Consider the following 20341-nt stretch of genomic DNA (forward strand, 5'->3'; position numbering starts at 1 on the left):
GACCTTTGATCAGAACTGATTTGATTGATCGCAAAATGAAGATGATGGCGTTAAGAAGGAAAGTGGCCGGTCCAATGTCCTGTGAGGTTTTCCCCCTTAAACAACTACGAGGCAATGTGACATGACAGCTTTCATCTTTCGTGCTGACTTTAATCCTCAAGTGGGACAATGCGTCTTCCTCCTTCCTTAGAATGAAACAGGAACACAAACAAAAAAGGCAGGCAGTGTTTCAATTAGGGTTGGCCTCAATTCCTCATCCAAATCGGGATGCTTAGCTCATCGTTGAGGATACACAGTATTGTCAACCATGAAAAAAACAGAACGGTTATTGAACAGAGGTTTATTGGCCTAATATTATGAATTATTATCAAGCATTTATAGAACGTGAGGACCAGAATTAATAAAAAGAAGGCAACTAAAACTCGAGCTGCTCCACCACCATAAATGGCAGCATTCAAAGTGGGCATGAGAAATTCCACTTTGACAGCAACCTAAGTCAACCCGGATAACACGAACAAGCTTCTCAAGTTGAGGAGGTTAATAAATGTACAGCTTCAGGCAAAGACACGGTGGACGACCTTCTTCCACCACTATTCATAAAGGCATGAGATCTCTCAGTGCCTCGTCCTCTTACTACTCTTAAAAACTTCAATGAGGCTGGCGATGGTTTAAGCGACGGCGAAGTGTAACGAAAGAATAGCAATGAGTTTAAAACAGGTTGTTGGTAACAGGAGGTTTAGGATAACATGAATCCAAACTGCGTGATTTACAATTTACAAATGAATGATAAAACAACGTAAAATTGTCTTTTTTTTTTTTTTGGGAGGAGCGGGCAAGGAGATTCATATACGAGCAACATAGGAATTTGCCTGCGTCACGTATCTCACCCACCGATAAGGCTCCGAGACTCGGGATTTCTTTGATATCTGCAAGTATTTTACCTGCATCAAAGAAACATTTTAAGCACTCAGCATCTTGAAACGAACTCCGAGACGGACGAAACCAGCAATTTTTAGGCTTGGAAAATTAGGACAGGCAATAGGCCTCCCTAATTTCACTGGTCCAAGTCGTTGCACAATGTTGAACATTTTCCCAATCAGATTTTTCCTTTGGAGGGGAGAGGCAGGATAAAATCATGCAATTAAGATTTCAGTTCAAATTGAGTAAGCTTTTGCATGCGAGCCAATAACTGTCAAGATACTAGCATAACATCTAATTGATCTACAATCGGGGTACTGAATGTTGGTGATATAGAGAAGTTAATACAAATATGTTTACCTGAAGCCGTGACACATTGTACATCGGTATGGTAAATGTCATGCTAACAGGTCCAGATTCCTTCGTTATATTCCCTTGTGAACAAAACGTAGTATAATATGAAGATCATATTGATAATAATACCTAAAATAGGCAAACTATTGATTCTACACATCAAGCAATTAAAAAGATAATACCATGTGATTCCTGAGAAAATGTTAGCTTTGCACGTAGTGTATGCTCAGATGCACCAACAATCTGTTTGGTAGCACTTGTCGGTCAATATTTTCTCATGTTAAAAATGTGAACAGAACTGTGTTTAGCCAATGCATAGATTTTCTTAAGATAGATAACTTTTGAGAGATTGACAAGAAACCTTGCCTTCTTTAAACTCCACTCCAGCTTCTTATTTGCTTCCTTGAAGTCAGTTGTTTCTCCAACGGCTCCAGGGTTCAACTCAAAATTAACCCTGAGAAAACGCCAGGTAATAACTTATATCAGACACTATAACACTAGTGAAGAGTAACGGCTCTATGCATTTCTTTTCTTATGCAAGGAATCGCTACTTTCCCAGGTTCCTCGAACTTATCCCACAGGTAAAGAAAAATTAACAAGCATGGTCCGCTTATCTTTCTAATGAAGTTAAGAATCCTCAGCAAAACTATTTAATATGCATTCTTTTGAAACTTTTTTAATTTCTTTAAAGCCTTAACATATAGAATGCACCATTATGATGCACTCTTTGAACACTGATCAACAGAAATTGTTCCTTGAAACCTTAAAAGGGATTCTTTTGAAATTCTTTTCATTTCATACTAAAAAAATTTCATGCACTACATTGCCTCATGGAGGCTTTTGAAGCTAATTTAAAAAAGTTCTCCCACCTTACAGTTTAAAATACAAGATAAATTTCGCTAGACTTCCACTGTTTTCCAGGAAAGCTCTAGTGATTCCATCAAGAGTACATATTTATAAAAAAGACAAAACCCTGGCCAAAACATTTCCTCGAACTTCAATTCTGAAACAAATCCATTGCATCAAATTTGATGGAAACTAAGCTAACAAGGGATGCCCTGTCCCTTATGGAGTTGTATGGGATGCCCTATAAAGTATTTAATAGGGTTGGTTTCCACCTTAATAGCTAGCTTTTGGGGACGGATTCCCATCCCATTTGAGTAACCATCAATTGGCATCAGAGTTGGTGGTCAACCTTTCCTATGGAGGATTCTAACTGGTAAGAGGTTCTAACCAATGAGGATGTCAAGTGACGTATCTTAGAGAGTAGTTGCCAAGATATCAGCTCTCCAAAAGGGACAATTGATAGAGACTAACGTAGTATTGGATGCCCAAGCCCCACATGGAGCAATATAGGATTATACAGTATTTGCGAGTCAGCTCTCCCGCCTTAGCAGCTAACTTTTGGGAGAACATTATCCATCCCACTTGAGTACCCATCAACACTAGGCAAAGATTTTAATCAACTGCAAATCATTGTCTAAGATAAGTCTCTTATCAAGTGATTTAGAGAAAAATGGAACAAAACCTGGTCGTATATTTGGGTAGTGGCATCTGCACCTTGACAGTGTTTGCAGTTACACTTGAACCAAACTCAGCATATATCTTAAGAATCACCTCAGCCTGCAATTGCCATTTCACAAGTGAGTTCTAGATGGGAAAATGAAATATTTGACGTAAAGGATGAAGGATGGGAAGAAGATTTCTTTTTAATAAAAAATAAAAAAGGAAATTTTGATGTAACCTTGAGGGGCCCTGCTTCTTCAATTAAAACATTAATGCGAAAAGGAGGCCTGAACTCTTGAGTCATACGATAGTTCATTACAGGAAACTCACCATCTGGTGGTATCTACAATTAGCAATAGGAGACAACCATTAAATTATAATTAAGAGGGAGCAAACTAGTAAAGTACCTTATAATGTGAAATTTCATAACCCATAAAACCACATTTTTTATACACACCAGAGACAGCGTTCTGTCCACATCAAAACTATCAAGACGAACAGACTCATGGAAATTACAGTCATCCAATATCACGGCTCCAGAACCAGATGAACTACGATAACCTGCTCATGAAGAAGGTTCACGTAAGCAATCATTGAAACACGTGAAATTTACAGCTCTAATGAAAGAAAAATATCTCCTCATTTTAGTAAGAATATAATTAACAGTAACCCTCCAAGTTTAAGTAAATGAGGTGGTTCTTTCTAAAGCTTAAATGACTACTTCACAGAATAGGTCATTATCTGACCATCATTTTGAGGAAATATTGTCACTGAAAACCTGAAGGAATGGATCCAATGTACAAACGTACTGTTGCACATCATCATATGGTATCTAATTTCCAGAACCTTAAAAAAAAAAAAAAATTCTCTTTACTTATCCACACAATGAGGAAGCAGGAACAGACCCAAAGCACAATTGTTCAACACTCCAACTGGAGAAATAAGCAATGAGTCGGAAATGCCAAACCACACCAAATAGAGGGGGAAAAGAAAAATACCATATATTGGTCCCTGTCCCCTTCCTATGGCAAGGTCATCATTAAGAGCTAATCGAATTTCAGGATTGCCAGTAAGGTAGCTTTTCATTTGTATGGTGCCATCAATTTCTGAAGTCAATATATATCCCTAAACAAATCACATAAAATATGTTAAAATGATTAATAAAATATATAATAAGTGAACTACTTGACAGTGCAAATGAAATAAAGGAAACAAAAAGGAAGATTTAACTTGCATAGAACATTCATTGAGAAAAAATTAATGCAACAACACTCATAATGTTACACTTCAACACCTTGCCACCTAAATACCAATCCTTGAGGCCTGAAAAACTTGATACAGATTATCCCAGACATGGCTTTGATAACTTATTCTGCAGTAGCTAATAGCTCAACAAGAACAGAATTATAAAATCATGTCAAACATAATCTCGAATTATGTAGTAATGCAACTCAGTTTGAGATGCTTGTGAGAGCTCTTAGAAGGGTAAATCATCAGAGCATCTGGAAAGAAACAAAATAATGAATGAAAGGGGCCAAGCCCTTCCACTTTGCATTTAAGAAAACAGTATAAATAGATAATTTGTTAAACTTAATAGCACTTGGATTAAATATTTCTCTGTTTTTGTGGAGTGCCAAACATTAACTATTCGGCAATAATTGAAACATTTGTGAGTCCCAACAGATGAAGCAATGCCAAACAGATCAAGCAATGCCAAAATAATAATTATCATGGATTTCAAGTCACATTATGATACATGTACTCACACTGGAGCTGAAGGTGATGCTGATTTTCTCAATTACATCAACGAAGATTTCCTCCCTATTTCTACCCCCAGGCTCCGTAGCTATAACTGATTTTGTGACAGCTATACCTGGCATTCTTTTAGCCCTTGCTGAAAGCAATCAATTTTGAGGATTAATAGCATCAAATGTGCAAATAATTATTATACATAGAATACCATAAAGTGCCTTATAAAGATTACCGCAAAAATTGCAGCAGGTTCAAGAGGTGGCAAACGAGGAGCATCAACCACAATTGGCTCATTGAAAACATAGGATTTCAACAACTCTGTAGATGTCGTTTGAACATAACCAAAGTCCTGCAACAGAGAAAGTCATCAACTTTGATGTTAGTGAGGATTTCAAGGGGGAACTTTTCACAAGCCATATTACAATAGTGGTATAGTTGTATCACGAGCATGTGATTGGGCATTTTTCATTTGTTTCAAACAACTTTAGGTTGGTTTGAAATTTCCATATTTGATGAAGAATAAGATAAAAAAGAGTATACAAGGCTCACAATGACTTCATCAAGCAACTCATACACAAGCACAAAGTTCTTTCGTAATGTGTCTTCATTGAGAACCCCAAGGTAATCTTTAATAACACGAGCAATCCTTTGTAAAAGCTCCAAGGCAAAGGAAGGCGACATATTAACCCTTGTGGTTGCAACAAACAATAGTCCCACAACCTTCACATGAAAGTAGTTCACACCATCCACATTCTATCAACACAAAAAAAAAAAAAAAATCATGTATAAGTCAACATTTTATACCAGATAAGCAAAGACATAAAGTGATATATATATATATATATATATTTTTTTTTCATATATTGTATAAAAGATGAATTCATGAGAACATCAAAAGACATGCTGTTCAAGGCACTTCCATGTTTGAGGATTAAGATTTAATATTATCGAAACCATCAAATGATAGTAGTTTAAACATTAAAATGCACTTCCTGATTCGGGAAAATAATACCTACAAAGACAGGTGGTGCATCCTCCTGCCCATCCTCTTTCCAAAACTTTACTTTGCGGAAGAAAATCTCTGCACTTCCATTTTGCACATCTCCACGATCTGCAATTGAAAGAAATAGGCAGCCATAAGCATTGAGGATTTGATGGCAATATTTACAAAGAATCAGGATAGGTATAAGTAGAGAAAAACAAGAAATCTTGTATGATAATGTACTCATACTTCACTCTAATCATATTGCTTTTAACTCTATTATGTTCCTTATTTACAATACCACTTGCTTGTTAGAGTTGACTATGTTTTGCATCTCATGCAGCATCATAGTTTAACACCATAAAATTCAAGTGACTTGTCAAACAATACAGAAAATTCTGAGCAGCTTCAATCACACAAATTAACATAAAAACAAAAACCACATACAAACGTGACCTCTGAGATAAAGATGAGAAGATAAAGCAAGAAGCATCAACAAAAAAATTTGACTCGCAGCTATTTCATGAATTCTTAAACTATTAAGAATGGGGTGCAACAGCCTGAAAAAAAGGGAGAAAACAAATGGACAAAGAGCAATAGAAATACACCACATTTTAACTTGTTTTGAGTTTATGTATACTTTCACTATATTATATATTAATTATTAAGGTCAACTTTATGTGATGTAAAACTTCTTGCATCAGTTCAACACATTCACAGTTGACATCTACACAATATCCGCTAAAATATGAGTCCATAAGCTTCTCATATCAAAGACATTTCAAACGCCAAGTTCTAGTCTTGTAAGCAAAGCCTGCCCAATTTTGAGATTCAAACAAGTGGTGCACACACAAGTCCCTAAAGCTTCAACAAGGGCAGTCCCATTATGAGCTTTGGACGAGTGTGCAATACGAGCTTCTTGTTTCATTCTTTTTCATCCAAGTCTCTAGCAAAAACTAACCCTGATACTACTTTTTAGTCACTATTCAGAAAGAGGAAAAGAATAAATGGATGAAGAGCAATGAAAGAAACACAACATCTTACTCAAAACATCATAACTCAAGTTTATCAATCCTTCCACCTTTTATATATTAGCTCTTAAACTCAATTTTATTTGATATATAACTTCTCATATCACTCAAATCTACTCACACTTAGACATCATGACATAAAACGACCTTGTTGTCGGTGTTAGTAAAACAGCTTCGCAATTTTGTGGATTGCTAGACTAAGAATGATGATCCCCTGTCTATATAGCACAGAATGCACATTTTTTCTTTTTCCAATCTTCCCGCGAAGGAATTAGCTGAGTAGATAATTCAAGCAAGATAGATCTGGAAGTAAACTTGAATCAGTATGAGAAGTTTATTATGGATCGGCAAGTAAAAACGAAGTCAAAAACAAGAAAAACTGGAACTAGAATATAAAATACTCAGAAACGAAGTCATCATGCGGTTTAAAAGAACAGCGGATAGAACGGCATCAGATCTAAAACAAAGTATACCGGAATAAAAAATCGCGAAGGGGAAGGTACGTCCATGTGGGAGAAGAGCTTTACAGTCTCGAAGACGATGTTATCGCCACGCTGTGACAAAACGAAGAACTGCGAGATCATGACTTGTTCGGCGTTACTTCACCAGGATGCACGGTCAGCTGCTGCCCTTGGCTAGGGCTACCTGTTTTTTCCTTTCGGCTGACAGGAGCGTTTGCTTCCCACTCTTTCAAAAATGATTTTTTCACCCGTTGTCCCACCTGCTGAGATTTTGAGCGTTTTTTCCCCCCTTCCTTCTAAAAAAAACTTACTCCTAAAAATTACTTTTGGGGGTTTAATATCACACCACTTTTTTTTTGCCACATTTATTATCTAAAAATTTCCAAAGGATTTGTTAGTAAAGTGTTTAAAATAATTGATGGAAATTAAGTGACCTTCTGGAGATGGTCTTAAGTTATCTTTTGGATAAATTAATCCATAATGATAAAAATACCAATTATGCGTTGGGAGGGGGGGGGAAGCTTTTGCTAGCCTCTGTTTTTTTTTAAAAAAAAAGGAAAAATAAGGGAAATAAATGAGTATGTTCGGATGTATCCGAATTCTTCACATATCTTATAAAATTGAATATAATACAGGCGCGCAGTACTTTGTCTTGAAGTAGGGGGCTTAATTAGTTTACAAGTTTTCTTACTGTGAAAGCAGTTGCCATCAGCAATTAGCAGTAACATCTGGCGATAGGTTATGTGGCCCAAGTTGAGTTTCGTGACAAAGCCACAACATCAACACCAAAATTCTTGGTCTTTAACAGCATAGCTGCGTTCTGCTTGTTCATCTTGAACATCGCTTCCTCTCCAATCAAGTGTCCATTTCTCAAAGGAGCAATTAGAAAAGTCGTAGTATCCTCCATGAAGAGAAAGCAGCTCCTTTTTCACTCTTTCTTCTATCCAAGGGTAACTCAGCAGGTTCAATAATGATTGCTTTATAGACTCCTGCAACCATTCAATAACACAACCACCAAAATTCGAGTAATTTACCCAAGTATTGAAAGAGAATTAATTCTTTCATGCACTTCCTGCATAGAAACAGGGAAAATCACAATAAAGGACTTGTGGAGCACCTTGTTCACAGCCTGAATTCACTCTATAGGACTTAGGAATTAAAATATAATTAAATTTTAGTGTGGAAAAATAAAATTACCCATCACGCAACAAATCGCGCGCATGCGTCCCTACATTTTTCAAAAAACACTGGCGTGACACAGGCAATATTTTAATAATACTAACATATCAATTAATATCATTAATTCTGTATTTACGTGTCAAATTAACATTAATATAAAAATTTTAGTGAGCAATAATTTTAAAAAAAACTACATGAAATTTGTGCGTCTTGTTGATAATTCAAAATGTCCAGGTAAGTATTTTGATTTCATTAGCATAATTTTTTTTAATTTTTGCTTATTAAAATAATTTTATATTAGCATCCATTTGACACATAAGTATAAAATTAACAGTGTTAATTAACTATCAGCATTATTAACATCGTTTAAACTACATCAATATCCCTATGAAAATGTAAGAACCAATGTTGCATAGGGAGAAAAGTATAGAGATATAAAACATTAAAAACAAAAATGTAATAACTTGTACCAAAGCTTAAATAAAGTGCAACGATGAAAGTAGTATTTTTCCAAAAGTTTAATATACACTAGTGCAGATTCGTTAAATAAATTTAATATGAAATTATTTTTTTAAATATTTACTTATTTTTACTATCAAAAATTTACATGTTAGAAGCTTAAATAAATTTGTTATTGTACTAAAATTTACTTATCAAAGTGTAAGGAAAATTTTTAAAACTAGTAACGAGAGTTGTCATTTTATAAAAAGTTGATTATTAAATTACTAATGAGGACTTATTAAAAAAATTTAATATGAAGCAATTTTTACAAATGTTTACCTATTTTTATTACTAAAATTTTACACATTAAAAATTTATGTGAACTTATTATTTTGTTAAAATTTATTTGTTAAATTATCAAGAAAAAATTTTAAAATCAATAATAAGGCTTGTCATTTCACAATTGATTACTTATTAAATTATAAATGAAAACTTGTCATTCCAGTGCATATTAAATTTGTTTAACAAGTTTTATTAGTAATTTAATAAATAAATATTTGTAAAATGACAAGTTGACAAGTATTGATGTTACAAGTAAAAAAAAAGTTAAAAAAATTTAATATGCACTAAAATTACATGTCTCTATTATTAATTTACTAAGTAACTATTTGTAAAATGATAAATTTCATTGTTAGCTTTAAAAATTTCTTTTAATAATTTGATTAGTAAATTTTAACAAAATTATAAGTTTACATAAGTTTTTGAAGTGTAAAATTTTAGTAATAAAAATAAGTAAATATTTATAAAATATCACTTTACATTAAATTTTTTTAACAAGTTCCTATTGATAATTTAATAAGTAATCATTTGTAAAATGACAAATCTCATTATTAGCTTTAAAAATTTTCATTAACAATTTATTAAGTAAATTTTTTGTAGTAAAAACAATTAAACATTTTAAAAAATCAATTCATATTAAATTTCTTTAACAAATCCCCATTTATAATTTAACAAATAAATATTTGTGAAATGACAAATCCATTGCTTATTTTGAAATTTTGTCTTAACACATTAACAAGTAAATTTTAATAAAATAATAAATTTACGTAAGCTTTTAACATGTAAGTTTTTGATGATAAAAATAAAAAAACATATATAAAATTTAGTGTCTATTAAATTTTTTAATAAGTCCCATTAATAATTTAATAAGTAATTATTTATAAAATGACAAATAACAATTAACTCATGACAAGCATATGCATGAAAAGTGAAAGCAAAATTAATATATATATATATATATAAACTTGCATTATATAATAAAAGAAATTAGTAACTTGCTATTTTTTAGAGTGGCCAAGAGACTGTGAGTTCAATCCCTCTAGCCATCTCAAAAATAAATAAATAAATAATTTGTCACCAGTGATAATAAAGATATTTAAAAAAAAATGGGAGGTGATTTTTTTTACACTAAAATTTAATTTTTGATCTGAGTCTGTCATTCATTGTGATTTTCCCAAAAAAAACTGGTAGTTGTGTTTGAATTTCCCTTGCTAAAGACTATACCTTCTCACACCATCTGCATTGCGGACCAAAGCTAAGATGAGCTGTGACAGCTTTCGTCCTATCCTTGGCAACTTTTCCATTAACAACCCATCTGTGGATGAAGCTCCTGCGGCACACGAGAATTCCAATGAATGAACTATATCAGAACTCCTGAGCTTTCTTGGTTTTTTTGTTAAGAGATAATCGTGATCAAATTAACAAACCTTGATTCCACATCCTCTTGTATATTCATCAACGTTTCAATTCCAGCGCAATTGCTGTGACCAATAACTAGGATATTTTCAACCTGAAAACAGCACCAAACATTTTTCAATCACACAACTATGCAGGTTTTGCAATCATAAAGGGAGGTGTTTCATCATTTGCTCTGTATCATCTAATTCCAGAAATTCTTTCTTCTCTGAGATATATCACTGAGTTCTGCAGTGCCAATATTTACACTTTACTCAAAAGTTCTATAGATAAGTACGTGCCTTGAGAATAGTTACAGCAAACTCAAGTGCAGCATTACACTCAGTTGGTCCGTTCTGGCTCCAAAAAGAAAAAAAAAAACGAGGTCAACATTTTAGACTAGCCTTGCGAAAATTGGCAATCATTTGGCCGTCAAAAATCAGAAGCAACAATAAAATTACCTTCATGGGAGGAACAAGATTGGCGATGTTACGAATCATGAAGGCATCTCCAGGTTGAAATCCTAAAATGTTAGAGGGGCACACCCTAGAGTCTGCACAAGCAATTACCATAAACTGTGCTTGGATTTATCAGTTATGAACCTTCTATATGTTCATCTACTAAAATATGAAGCGGCGTAGGAATGAAGAACCACTGAAATGGACCTAAAACAAGATTAGCAAGATGATAATAAGTAGAAAGTATAGACTCGTGATACCACCTTGGGAGACTGAGCTTCAGCGAGAGCTTGAAAATGCCCGAACTCTATCCTGTCCAAATGCAACTTGCCTTATAAATAAGATACTTCACACAGATAACAAAGAACAAATACCAACCAACTGCTACTCACGTGTATTTCTGCTTCTTGAAAATCAGAAACCTGTGTTTCATCAAACCAAAGAAGTCCTTGCTATCATGAGTTTCAACCGTGGTTCCAAGGCTTGGACCTTTGTACTCTTGACTGAATCCGAGATAATTTGGAACCTCTGGTTGGTTCTCCCTAAAGAAAAGAAAAGATAGCAAATAAATGGAAGTTCTCTGGCCAGAAGAGTTCGTTAAAATGGCCGAATTCCTTGCAATTTATAGCCACAAGCTAGCTAGGAGGGGGAGCCTTTCTTCAAACACCAAAGTAGCTGACAAAGTTATAAAACACAGGTTCGAATTTTTGAGTGAGCGCAAATCTTAGCAATATCATTTTCCGTTGAATTTCAATCCATTTGAGCCGGTATTTTAAAGCCCAACTTACTTGATCGAAGGCGAGAATGCTGCCTCACTTCTTGCCCGTTTCGCCTGAACACCAAGCAAGAGTGGGAAAAAAAAAAAAATCAGCCAGGAACAAGATGAACACGAAAAGATCCATGAAACAATAGTATTAAATCGACAGGCTGATAGAGTATTTTCAACAACAGATAATTGAAGCATATAGGCCTTCAATTACAAAAGCTTAAGATCAGGATGAGATTAGAGAAACTGACGAAATTAAGGCGAGGCATTGTTCCGGAGAAACCCAAGGAGAAGCTGTTTGGAGTAGAAAAGGGTAAGCACCGAGAGGAGTCGCCATGGACAGACGAACGCACAAGAGCAAGCGTTGATCGGACAAGCGTGCCGGTTTTGGAGCCTGCATTTACCAAGTATAAAATTTTTTATCATTTGTTTTATCTCCATCTTGGAAAGCTTCTCTAACAGTAGAGTACTGCAGAATCCAGATTGGTAACTCACGGTCACGGGTTAGCCACACCATCTTTTCCCGTCTACAGCATAATACAACCACTTCCTCTTTTTTTGGACAATTCAACCACTTCCTCACACACCTTGCGTCCGTGCGACCGTGCCCACTTTTATCTCCAGAAATAAATTTAAGTCAATCTTATCTTTAATGATTAATTATTAGGATTTTGTTATGTGCGTGCTTCTTGAGACGACAGTAAGTTAAACGCCTCACATGATATTGCATTCACTAACATCTAAGTTGTTTACAATGATTAATATTTTAATATGAAATTAAGTTCTTAACCTAACAAAGTGATAGATTTAAAGTAAAATGATGTTTTTTCTAAAAAAGATCGAATTTGACTTGATAGAGATGACTCTATTAACAATTAAGGTGTGGCTTTTTGCGGAGATCTCATTTGAAATGATCAAGGAAACTGGATCAAAAGGTTTACCAAATACATCAGTTATTAATCAAGTACGGCAGCTGAACTTATAAGCATTTTAAAAGGTCTCAAAATTTGTTGGGTAATGAAATTTAATAAAGTTAATATCTACACAGACTCTACAAAGACGCTCACATTTATACACAAAGAGTTCTCTACTAATCATTCTGCTGTAGCTATCAACAACATCAAAAAACTTATTATGAAAGATTAGACAATCACTTTTTACTTTTAAAAAAGCTAATAAAATATATTAATTGAATGGCTCATTTAGCATTCATCAGTAATTTAAATGTTTAGATTTTTTTATAACCCACCTTTTGATTTTATCAATATTCTATACGCTGATAAAATTTAAATTATCCGTTTGGGCTAACCGTGTCACCTTCTATTCAAAAAAAAAAATGCTCGGTGATATAGACTTATCCTAGTGTTACACGTCACCGAACAAATCGTTATCCCATTGCATCGGACATCTTTCCAGACGAAGCACGACATCAACTACCACTCTCTCGTGTCACTTCATTGCTGGCACCGTTATCCCTTCGGCTCTTCTTTTTTGGATCTTGCTATCACGAATCAAGTACCCACATCTAAATCCAAACCATTCTCCATTTTCATTCCTTTTATTTTTTTTTCTTTTTGTTGGGTTTCTATGATTAATATCATCAGCTAGTTATCCAACTTCGCTATTTGCTTGTTAAAAAAAAAAACACTTCACCATTTAATTTTTACATAATATAATCCTCCATAGAAATTTTTGGCTAAATGAATTAGTTACAAGCATTAGCTGCGAAAACTAAACAAGGTGGCAGGGACTAGGGGAAGAAAGTACGTAGATCGTTTGAATTTCCACTTTTCAGCTTTAAATGATATGACCCTACCTATAGATTTCTTTCCCGATAAAGATGCATTTTTGCACCACTCAACATCTTGTTGGAATAATTTTATATTTAAAATAATTAAAATAAAATATTTTCATCTTTTTTATTAAATTTCTAACATTAATCATTAAAAATATTAACTGTGACTCAAATGTAATGATCAATGTTAAAAATTTGACAAAAAAATAAAAATATTTCATTTTAATTACTTTACTATAAAATTGCTATAACAAATACATTAGATTGTTGGTTGGCTTTCGCAAGGGCAAAAACGCATCTTCACCCTTTTCTTTTTTTACATCACATGTTAGCAGTTCCCATCAAGAAGCCGCTTTCCCCGTCATTTGGTAAACCATAACAAAGTCGAGCCCGTTTGTGGCCCAGAGACATTCGGCCCAGTCTTGGGCCCATGGGGGCCCGATTTTCTACCACAGCCGTCAAAGCCCGTTCCAGGGCTCCAGCCTCTTCTCCGCCAGTCCACTGCACTATCACCACGCTCTTGGTTCGCCCACCAATGGTCATCATCTCGGCTCGCACCGCCTTGGCCCGAACCGACCGGATCGCCTCCTCTAGATCTCTGTTCAGGTTGGGCCGGTCCTCGCAGCAGAGAGTGGCTTTCACCAGCTTCCTCTCCCCAGCTCCATCGCAATAGCTCACAGATGCTTCGTCCAACTCTCCCGGAAACGCCCACTGCTCCGAGTCTCCCGGACCCGACCCGGATTCCCCGCCGATAGTGCTGCCCGACAAGTCTCCGTTGTGATGGCGCGCCGCGTCATCGGCCTGTTTCCTCAGGTCTCTGACATGTTGGACCACCTCCGCTAACAACGAAGCCTTATCCGACTGCACCGGCGAAGACATTGTTAAAATTACCCGGGAGACCTTAAGGTGCTGGAAGGGCAAGTGGAAGAGGAAGGAGGAATATTCACCTTTACGGCGTTAGGGAGGAGAGAGCGCAGGGTGGAGAGGTGGGCGTTGATACGTTGCCTGCGTCTCCTCTCAGCTTCTCTATGGCTCTTGCATGCTTCCATGGATTTCCTCTGATCAGATTTTGAAGTGGAGTTCAGAACTGTTTTCCCGTTATCCAATTCCACGGACTTGACGGACGAGCCTGGCTGATCTGACCAGCTCTCGAACCCATAGAAACTCCTGAAAGGAAGCATCTCGGTTTCTTGTTTAAGGTGAGAAGGATACGATGATATAGCAAGAAACGTAAACAAGGACGTAGAGACAATGAGAAGTGAAAAGTAGAGAAGGTTTAGGACGTGAGGAGTGATGGGCAGCTTTTGGGGTGGAAGAGTACGTACATGGGAGACACAGAGTGAAAAACAGAGTGGAAAAGAACAGGGATGAGGAGCGAAGAGAAGACAAAGGTAGAAGAAGGCTTGAACTGTAGTAGAAGAGAATGAGCCCGACAGACACAAACGGGTACTTTTCTTTTCTTGTGGAAGACCTCTGAAAAGAAAGCAGACAGAAAATAGAATAAAATAAAATAGAATTGGGGGAGGGAGGAAGAAGGAGCGGGGAGGATCAGGACAGGATGGGAGCAAAGGTTAAACGACTTGTGACCTCTGAAACCTGAGAGACCTGCGGATCAGATCAGATCATCAGAGTAACTAGTGCCTGTGTGTACAATACAGAGAGCTGGGGGTCAAAAATCAGAAATGACTACACCCATTACGCACCTTAATTTGTTCTGATTTGTGGACAAACGAACATCAATAGTTTTAGCTTTAACCGCGTCTGTATGCTGGCTTTTCCAAACTATTTTGACTGTTGAGGGGTGTGTGTGGAGTAATTAGTTTTTTGGGAAAAACAAAAACAAAACAGAGACCTCGATAATTTGATATTTGATAAAGAAATCATTAATTTTCTTCGAGGTGATAAACAAGATGAAAAAAGCTACTTCTGCTGGTGCAAGTGCAACCTCATCATGAAAAGCCCACGTTGAGAGATCAATTTAAGGGAAGGGAGAAAGGTAGCTAGGGAAAAAGGAGAAGGAAGTGGGGAATAGTATTAATGAGATGATTTGTGGAAAGGTTCATGGTGGGGAGAGAGTGGGATGTCTAGTGTGAAAGGGAAAATAAAAGGGAAGCAATCGTTTTCAAGGAGGGGGAAAAGGGCACTGTTACTTTATACAAACAGTCTCCTACGGCGGCGCCGACAACTTTGTATAGAGGGAATCACAAGAGGACAGGCAGCAATATACTAAGCCGACAACATCGCTAGTCACAGCCATCTCGTCACCTCAAAGCATCCATCGCACTCCCTATAACTAATGTCGTGTAATTTTAGTAAGCCTTCAAGAATGATATGATTTTTATAGATGGCATGGATATGAAAAAGACAAGGAGAGGGAGGGTTTTACACGGTTGAACATGCATGTATGTAAATATATATGTGGGCGCGCGCATGAAGACATGCATGTTTCCCCTCTGCTGGGCTGGTGGATGGATAGTCGGACAAGCAGTAAGTTGACGCTGCGTACTACAAGTTCGTCTCCAGATGCATCGTGACCTATCACACACAACATGTGAAAAAAATTTAGTTCTACGGCAACCAATAACGCAAAGGCTCTGTATTTTTGCAAATCCACAAACAAGCTAGCTGCACGCTGGTTCATTGTTTGTCTCGTTCCAGTGAAATATTAATTAAAAACAATAACAATGATTTGGAAAAATGTTGACCAACTCTCATGTCTATATGTATTATTTATAATACACTACCACATGTACGTGGGATTAAAATAGATTTTGTGCCTTTGCAGAAAGCTTGAAATTAATAAATTATACAGATTATCATTCGTGTAGTCGGTTGTGTATCGGTTATTTTAATATAGTTTGTATTAAAAACAGGGATGGATGATATTGACTTTTCTTGAAAGTGACTGACAATCCCGGTCCAAACAAAATGGGATGCAAATATTTTTTTTTTTCGTACGGGGGAAATGAGGTGTTACGGTTATTTAAAATGAAAAAGAATAAAAAGAGAGGAGGATATGTTGGGGGAAAAAGGCATGTGAAGATGTCGGGTGGGCCCCGTGGAGGAAGGAGAGACAAGGCAGGTAATATCAACATCGGGTGTCAGTGCAACTGCAACCACTGACGGAGCTTCAGAAGGTTTATGCCGTAACAGTCTTCCACCCTCCTCCTCTCTCGCTCCATTCATTTTAAAAATCATACAAACATACCTTCCACTTGACTTAAATTTCTCCAAACAATTTTAAATTTTAACAACGTAAATGAATACATACTTTTAAAAAGATTAAGGTGTATTTTTATTTTTAAAATATTTTTTAAATAGCATTTATTATCTTGATATTTTTGTTAGAGTAATTTTACTCTCAAAGTTATTAAAATGAAACATATTGCTCTTTCCATTAAAATTTCAACATTAATGGTAAAGACAAAAATACTTCACTTTGATAACTTTTAAGGTGTTGGGTATTTTTTGAAAAATATTTTAAAAATAAAAATATACATTTTTCCTTTTTAAAATTATTATTAAACTCAATATGATAGGTTAGATTTGCAGCACTCTCTTTCCATTGAAGAGGAGCCATCTCCTGATCCCAATACACCTCTATTTTTGTCTCTCTCTAAATGTCTCCTTCAATTATTCAAATTTTGTAATTCAGTCACTCTCAACCTGCTACCTCCGATATACGTTAATACGTTGTGTTATTGTGCATGAGCCTTGGTTTTGTGTGGCAAAGTTACACATCAGTGGAAGCCCTTCTCCCCAGAAAATGAGATGAACATCACACACAATCCCTTGAGGCACTTTACTAATCAACATTATTGACATGATGTAAGTATTGTCATTATTTATGAGCTTCGCCATGCATTTTGCATATTGCTGCAGATCTATCCCTTTCTCCTTAACTATGCCATTGCATCTCATGTACTGATGCTCAGTGATCGGTGCTGCGGGATTGGAACCTGACACTTTTGGACGTACGTGGCAGTAATTAGCACCATAAAGGAGTGCATGCAGCTCCTGTTTCATCTGAGACACACTCGATCTTTTCACTAATCAATAACACTTCAAATATACATATATGATCCAAATTCCTTGCTTGATACTTCATGATGGTGACGTATCCACAGGGCAATTAGCATATCCGGAGCCTCGCAGTGAATGAGAATATAAAGCAACGATCAAGACCCCACCTTGCACTCGCACCCTGCTATCAGCTGATTTGATCACGAGCCCCAAACTATACATTCCCATTCACCAAAACCCGAAACAGCCCAAAATATAGAACCCGCGTTATCTTTTAAGCTTCAGATCCATAACCCTTCTTTCTTTATTTTTAATTAATTTGGAGCGAGCAATCAGGGGGCTAATGATGCAGCCAAGGCCGTTTTAGTTCCTTTAACAGTGGAAATGAGCCCCGTATATGGTTCCACCGTGCAGATTTCAAAAATTCGTAGGGAAAGAGAAGCTGCGAGGATGGTAAAAAGTAGAGATAAAAGCATCAGTGTGTCAGCGAGACACGGAGTGCACTTTTAAGGCAAAGATGGGAACATTAGGGCTTGTTTGGGTGTTGTTTTTATTTTTTGTTTTTAAAAGTTCTTTTATAAAACAATTTTAAAAACTCTTTTTGAGAACAAATAAAAAAAACTTGTTTAGTAATAGTAATCGAAAAACAGTTTTAAAAATTTATGAAATGGGAGATTCTTTTTTATTGGGATGAAATTACAATGTTTGCCATTAACGAGAACAATTCTCATTTCTTCTTTCCTGTTTTTTCTTTGTAAAACTAAAAAAAAAAAGGAACAGAAGTAGCTAAAAATTGTTTTGGTTTTATTGTATTTAAAAACAAAAAAAACTGTTTTCAAAACAAAAAATTCAAAAATCATTAACCAAGCAAGTTTTTTTTTTGTTTTAAAAATATTAAAATAAAAAAACAGTTTTTAAGAATGGTAAATAAAGAGGCTCCAGTAGAAACACGGTGGTCTTTTTTTTTTCATCCCCTTCGCTGGTGGTCTTGTTTGCTGTATAGCAGAAGCACGGGCGTCACATGACAACTGAAAAATATTTGTGCCATGTTGATTCCATATATTATTTCAATTCTTATTTGTATTATTTTTTAAATAAACAACGAGGATATGTTCTTTACTTTCTGTGTTTATACCCGTCTAATTAATTTGTATAGCAAAGGCAGTTCACATGCTGTCCCTCGTGTGTCAATATAAAGATAATGCCACCCCTCCACACATTCACGCAACAAAGTGATAATTTCAAGGGAATTGAAAACGACAAAAAGATTTAATGTGTGTTTAGTTTCAATTTGTTAAAAATTTATTTAATAAAAATCAGTTGTTGTAATGAAATTTATGTTTGAATATATTTTTTAAAAAATCAGTTTAATACACTAAAAGTTATTTGAATTATAACAATAAAATATGTTTTTGAATATACAATTATAAAAAAAGACATTAATTTATGATGATTTATAATTTTTAATATACAAATACAATATATTTAAAATATTTAAAAAATATAATAAAGATTTTAAATAATATAAAATTTGATTTATAATGCTAAAAACTTAATCTTTAATTATTTGTACTTTTTAATTGGAAATTTTAAAACATGTGATAACGATTTGTGATTTTTATTATAAAATAATACTATGAATTACTATGATTAATTATTTAATTTATAATGTGAAAAACTTGACACCTAATTATTATTATTGAAATGATAATTATATTTTTAATGAATTAATTTTTTTAAATAAAAAAATAAGAGATTAAACTTGAAATTATATAGTCAAATAACATTGCATTTTTCAAAAATTTTAAATAGTTACGTTTTTCAGATTTACTCTCAACTACTATTTAAATGTGCTTTCTTACTAAATATTTTATTCAAATAATTTTTAATATTTTAAAAATAAAATCTTTCTTTCTGAATGTGAAATTGAGAGTGCTCAAATGGACACTTAATTTATAAGATTCATGGTGCCGTCCTTGTGCGGGATTTATTACAATCGGGTTATTAAGCACAGGAAGCAATTTGTCAAACGGCTAAAAGCCCGCCAACGTCTAGTCCGTTTTAGAAGAACGCCCAATGATGGTAAAGGCCCGGAAAGGATTAAGCCCAAAACATGTTTGGCCTGAATCTTGGGGGTTTTTACATCTCCATCATTTAGACGTGAGAATCTTGGACATCCATCGTTTCGACATTTTGAATTTGATGGTATCCCTCTTCCACGTCAAGCGATTCTGCCATTATATAATATCACTAAGAAGATGAAATGACTTGATTACAGTTTAGTGCGGTGAAATCTGAAATTGAGTTTGATAGAATAAAACTCATGTGGACTTATAAAGACGAGTCCTCGTGACAAACATTGGGTGAAAGTGGATATGAGAGAGCCCAATGTTAGCACCGAGAAAATAATCAAGAAATTAGTAAATAACACGAGAAGTAAAAAAACTCTTGATTAAAGGCTTAATGCATTCGCTGGTTGTCTAAGCCTATATAATAGGTTCGTAAGATGTGGGGAGGTTGAAAATATCCGCAAACACGTTCAAAATAACATGTTCAGGATTAGAGGGCTCCAAAAGACGTCTTTAAACGCTGTAGAATCAAATAAATTTTGTTCTTTTGATTCTCTTTAGCTCTGTTGCAAGAGCAAAGTTATAATTCATCCTTCGTATCAAGCTTTTCGTTGCAAAGGAAATGATCGATCAAGTTGCATGAGTTGAGAAACAAGTATAAATAAAAAATGAAAGAAATAAAAAAAAAATCGCCTACACATGAATCAAGCAAGAAACAAAAATCACCAGCATATAAATCAAAGCACCACCATTGTGTACTCTCCCCAATCAAGGAGAATGAAAGGAAGTGAACGGAGAGCATAAATATGACGAGTCATACATTCATACAAGAAAAAACAAAATAGAAGCCAAATGGATCGCATAAATCTGGA

At 35.1% G+C, this 20341-nt stretch overlaps 3 protein-coding genes across 3 annotated transcripts; all 3 read right to left on the reverse strand.

Annotated features, from left to right (window-relative positions):
• Positions 1-686: 686 nt before the first annotated feature.
• Positions 687-7732, reverse strand: LOC129301965 (AP-4 complex subunit mu-like). Its single transcript, XM_054940617.1, has 14 exons — positions 7696-7732; positions 7017-7073; positions 5547-5641; positions 5080-5283; positions 4768-4879; positions 4545-4678; positions 3777-3903; positions 3236-3339; positions 3017-3121; positions 2801-2895; positions 1639-1726; positions 1455-1515; positions 1279-1352; positions 687-941 (listed from the first exon to the last, which is right to left on the reverse strand). The coding sequence occupies exons 1-14, from the start codon at positions 7730-7732 to the stop codon at positions 843-845; spliced, it is 1392 nt and encodes a 463-aa protein (XP_054796592.1). The 3' UTR covers positions 687-842.
• On the reverse strand, positions 7596-12224 carry LOC129303281 (beta carbonic anhydrase 5, chloroplastic-like). Its single transcript, XM_054942497.1, has 10 exons — positions 12078-12224; positions 11834-11976; positions 11605-11648; positions 11209-11358; positions 11080-11128; positions 10820-10933; positions 10661-10714; positions 10391-10473; positions 10188-10293; positions 7596-7993 (listed from the first exon to the last, which is right to left on the reverse strand). Exons 1-10 carry the CDS (start codon positions 12097-12099, stop codon positions 7784-7786), a joined length of 975 nt encoding a protein of 324 aa, XP_054798472.1. The 5' UTR covers positions 12100-12224; the 3' UTR covers positions 7596-7783.
• A 1368-nt stretch (positions 12225-13592) lies between these two features.
• Positions 13593-15261, reverse strand: LOC129304216 (transcription factor bHLH106-like). The gene is made up of 3 exons (XM_054943908.1): positions 15081-15261; positions 14325-14982; positions 13593-14238 (listed from the first exon to the last, which is right to left on the reverse strand). The coding sequence occupies exons 2-3, from the start codon at positions 14556-14558 to the stop codon at positions 13699-13701; spliced, it is 774 nt and encodes a 257-aa protein (XP_054799883.1). The 5' UTR covers positions 14559-14982; positions 15081-15261; the 3' UTR covers positions 13593-13698.
• Positions 15262-20341: the final 5080 nt, after the last annotated feature.

Source organism: Prosopis cineraria, unplaced genomic scaffold, assembly GCF_029017545.1.
Source record: "Prosopis cineraria cultivar Desert tree isolate PC_DT_omini unplaced genomic scaffold, ASM2901754v1 PC2, whole genome shotgun sequence".
NCBI classification, from domain to species: Eukaryota; Viridiplantae; Streptophyta; class Magnoliopsida; order Fabales; family Fabaceae; genus Prosopis; species Prosopis cineraria.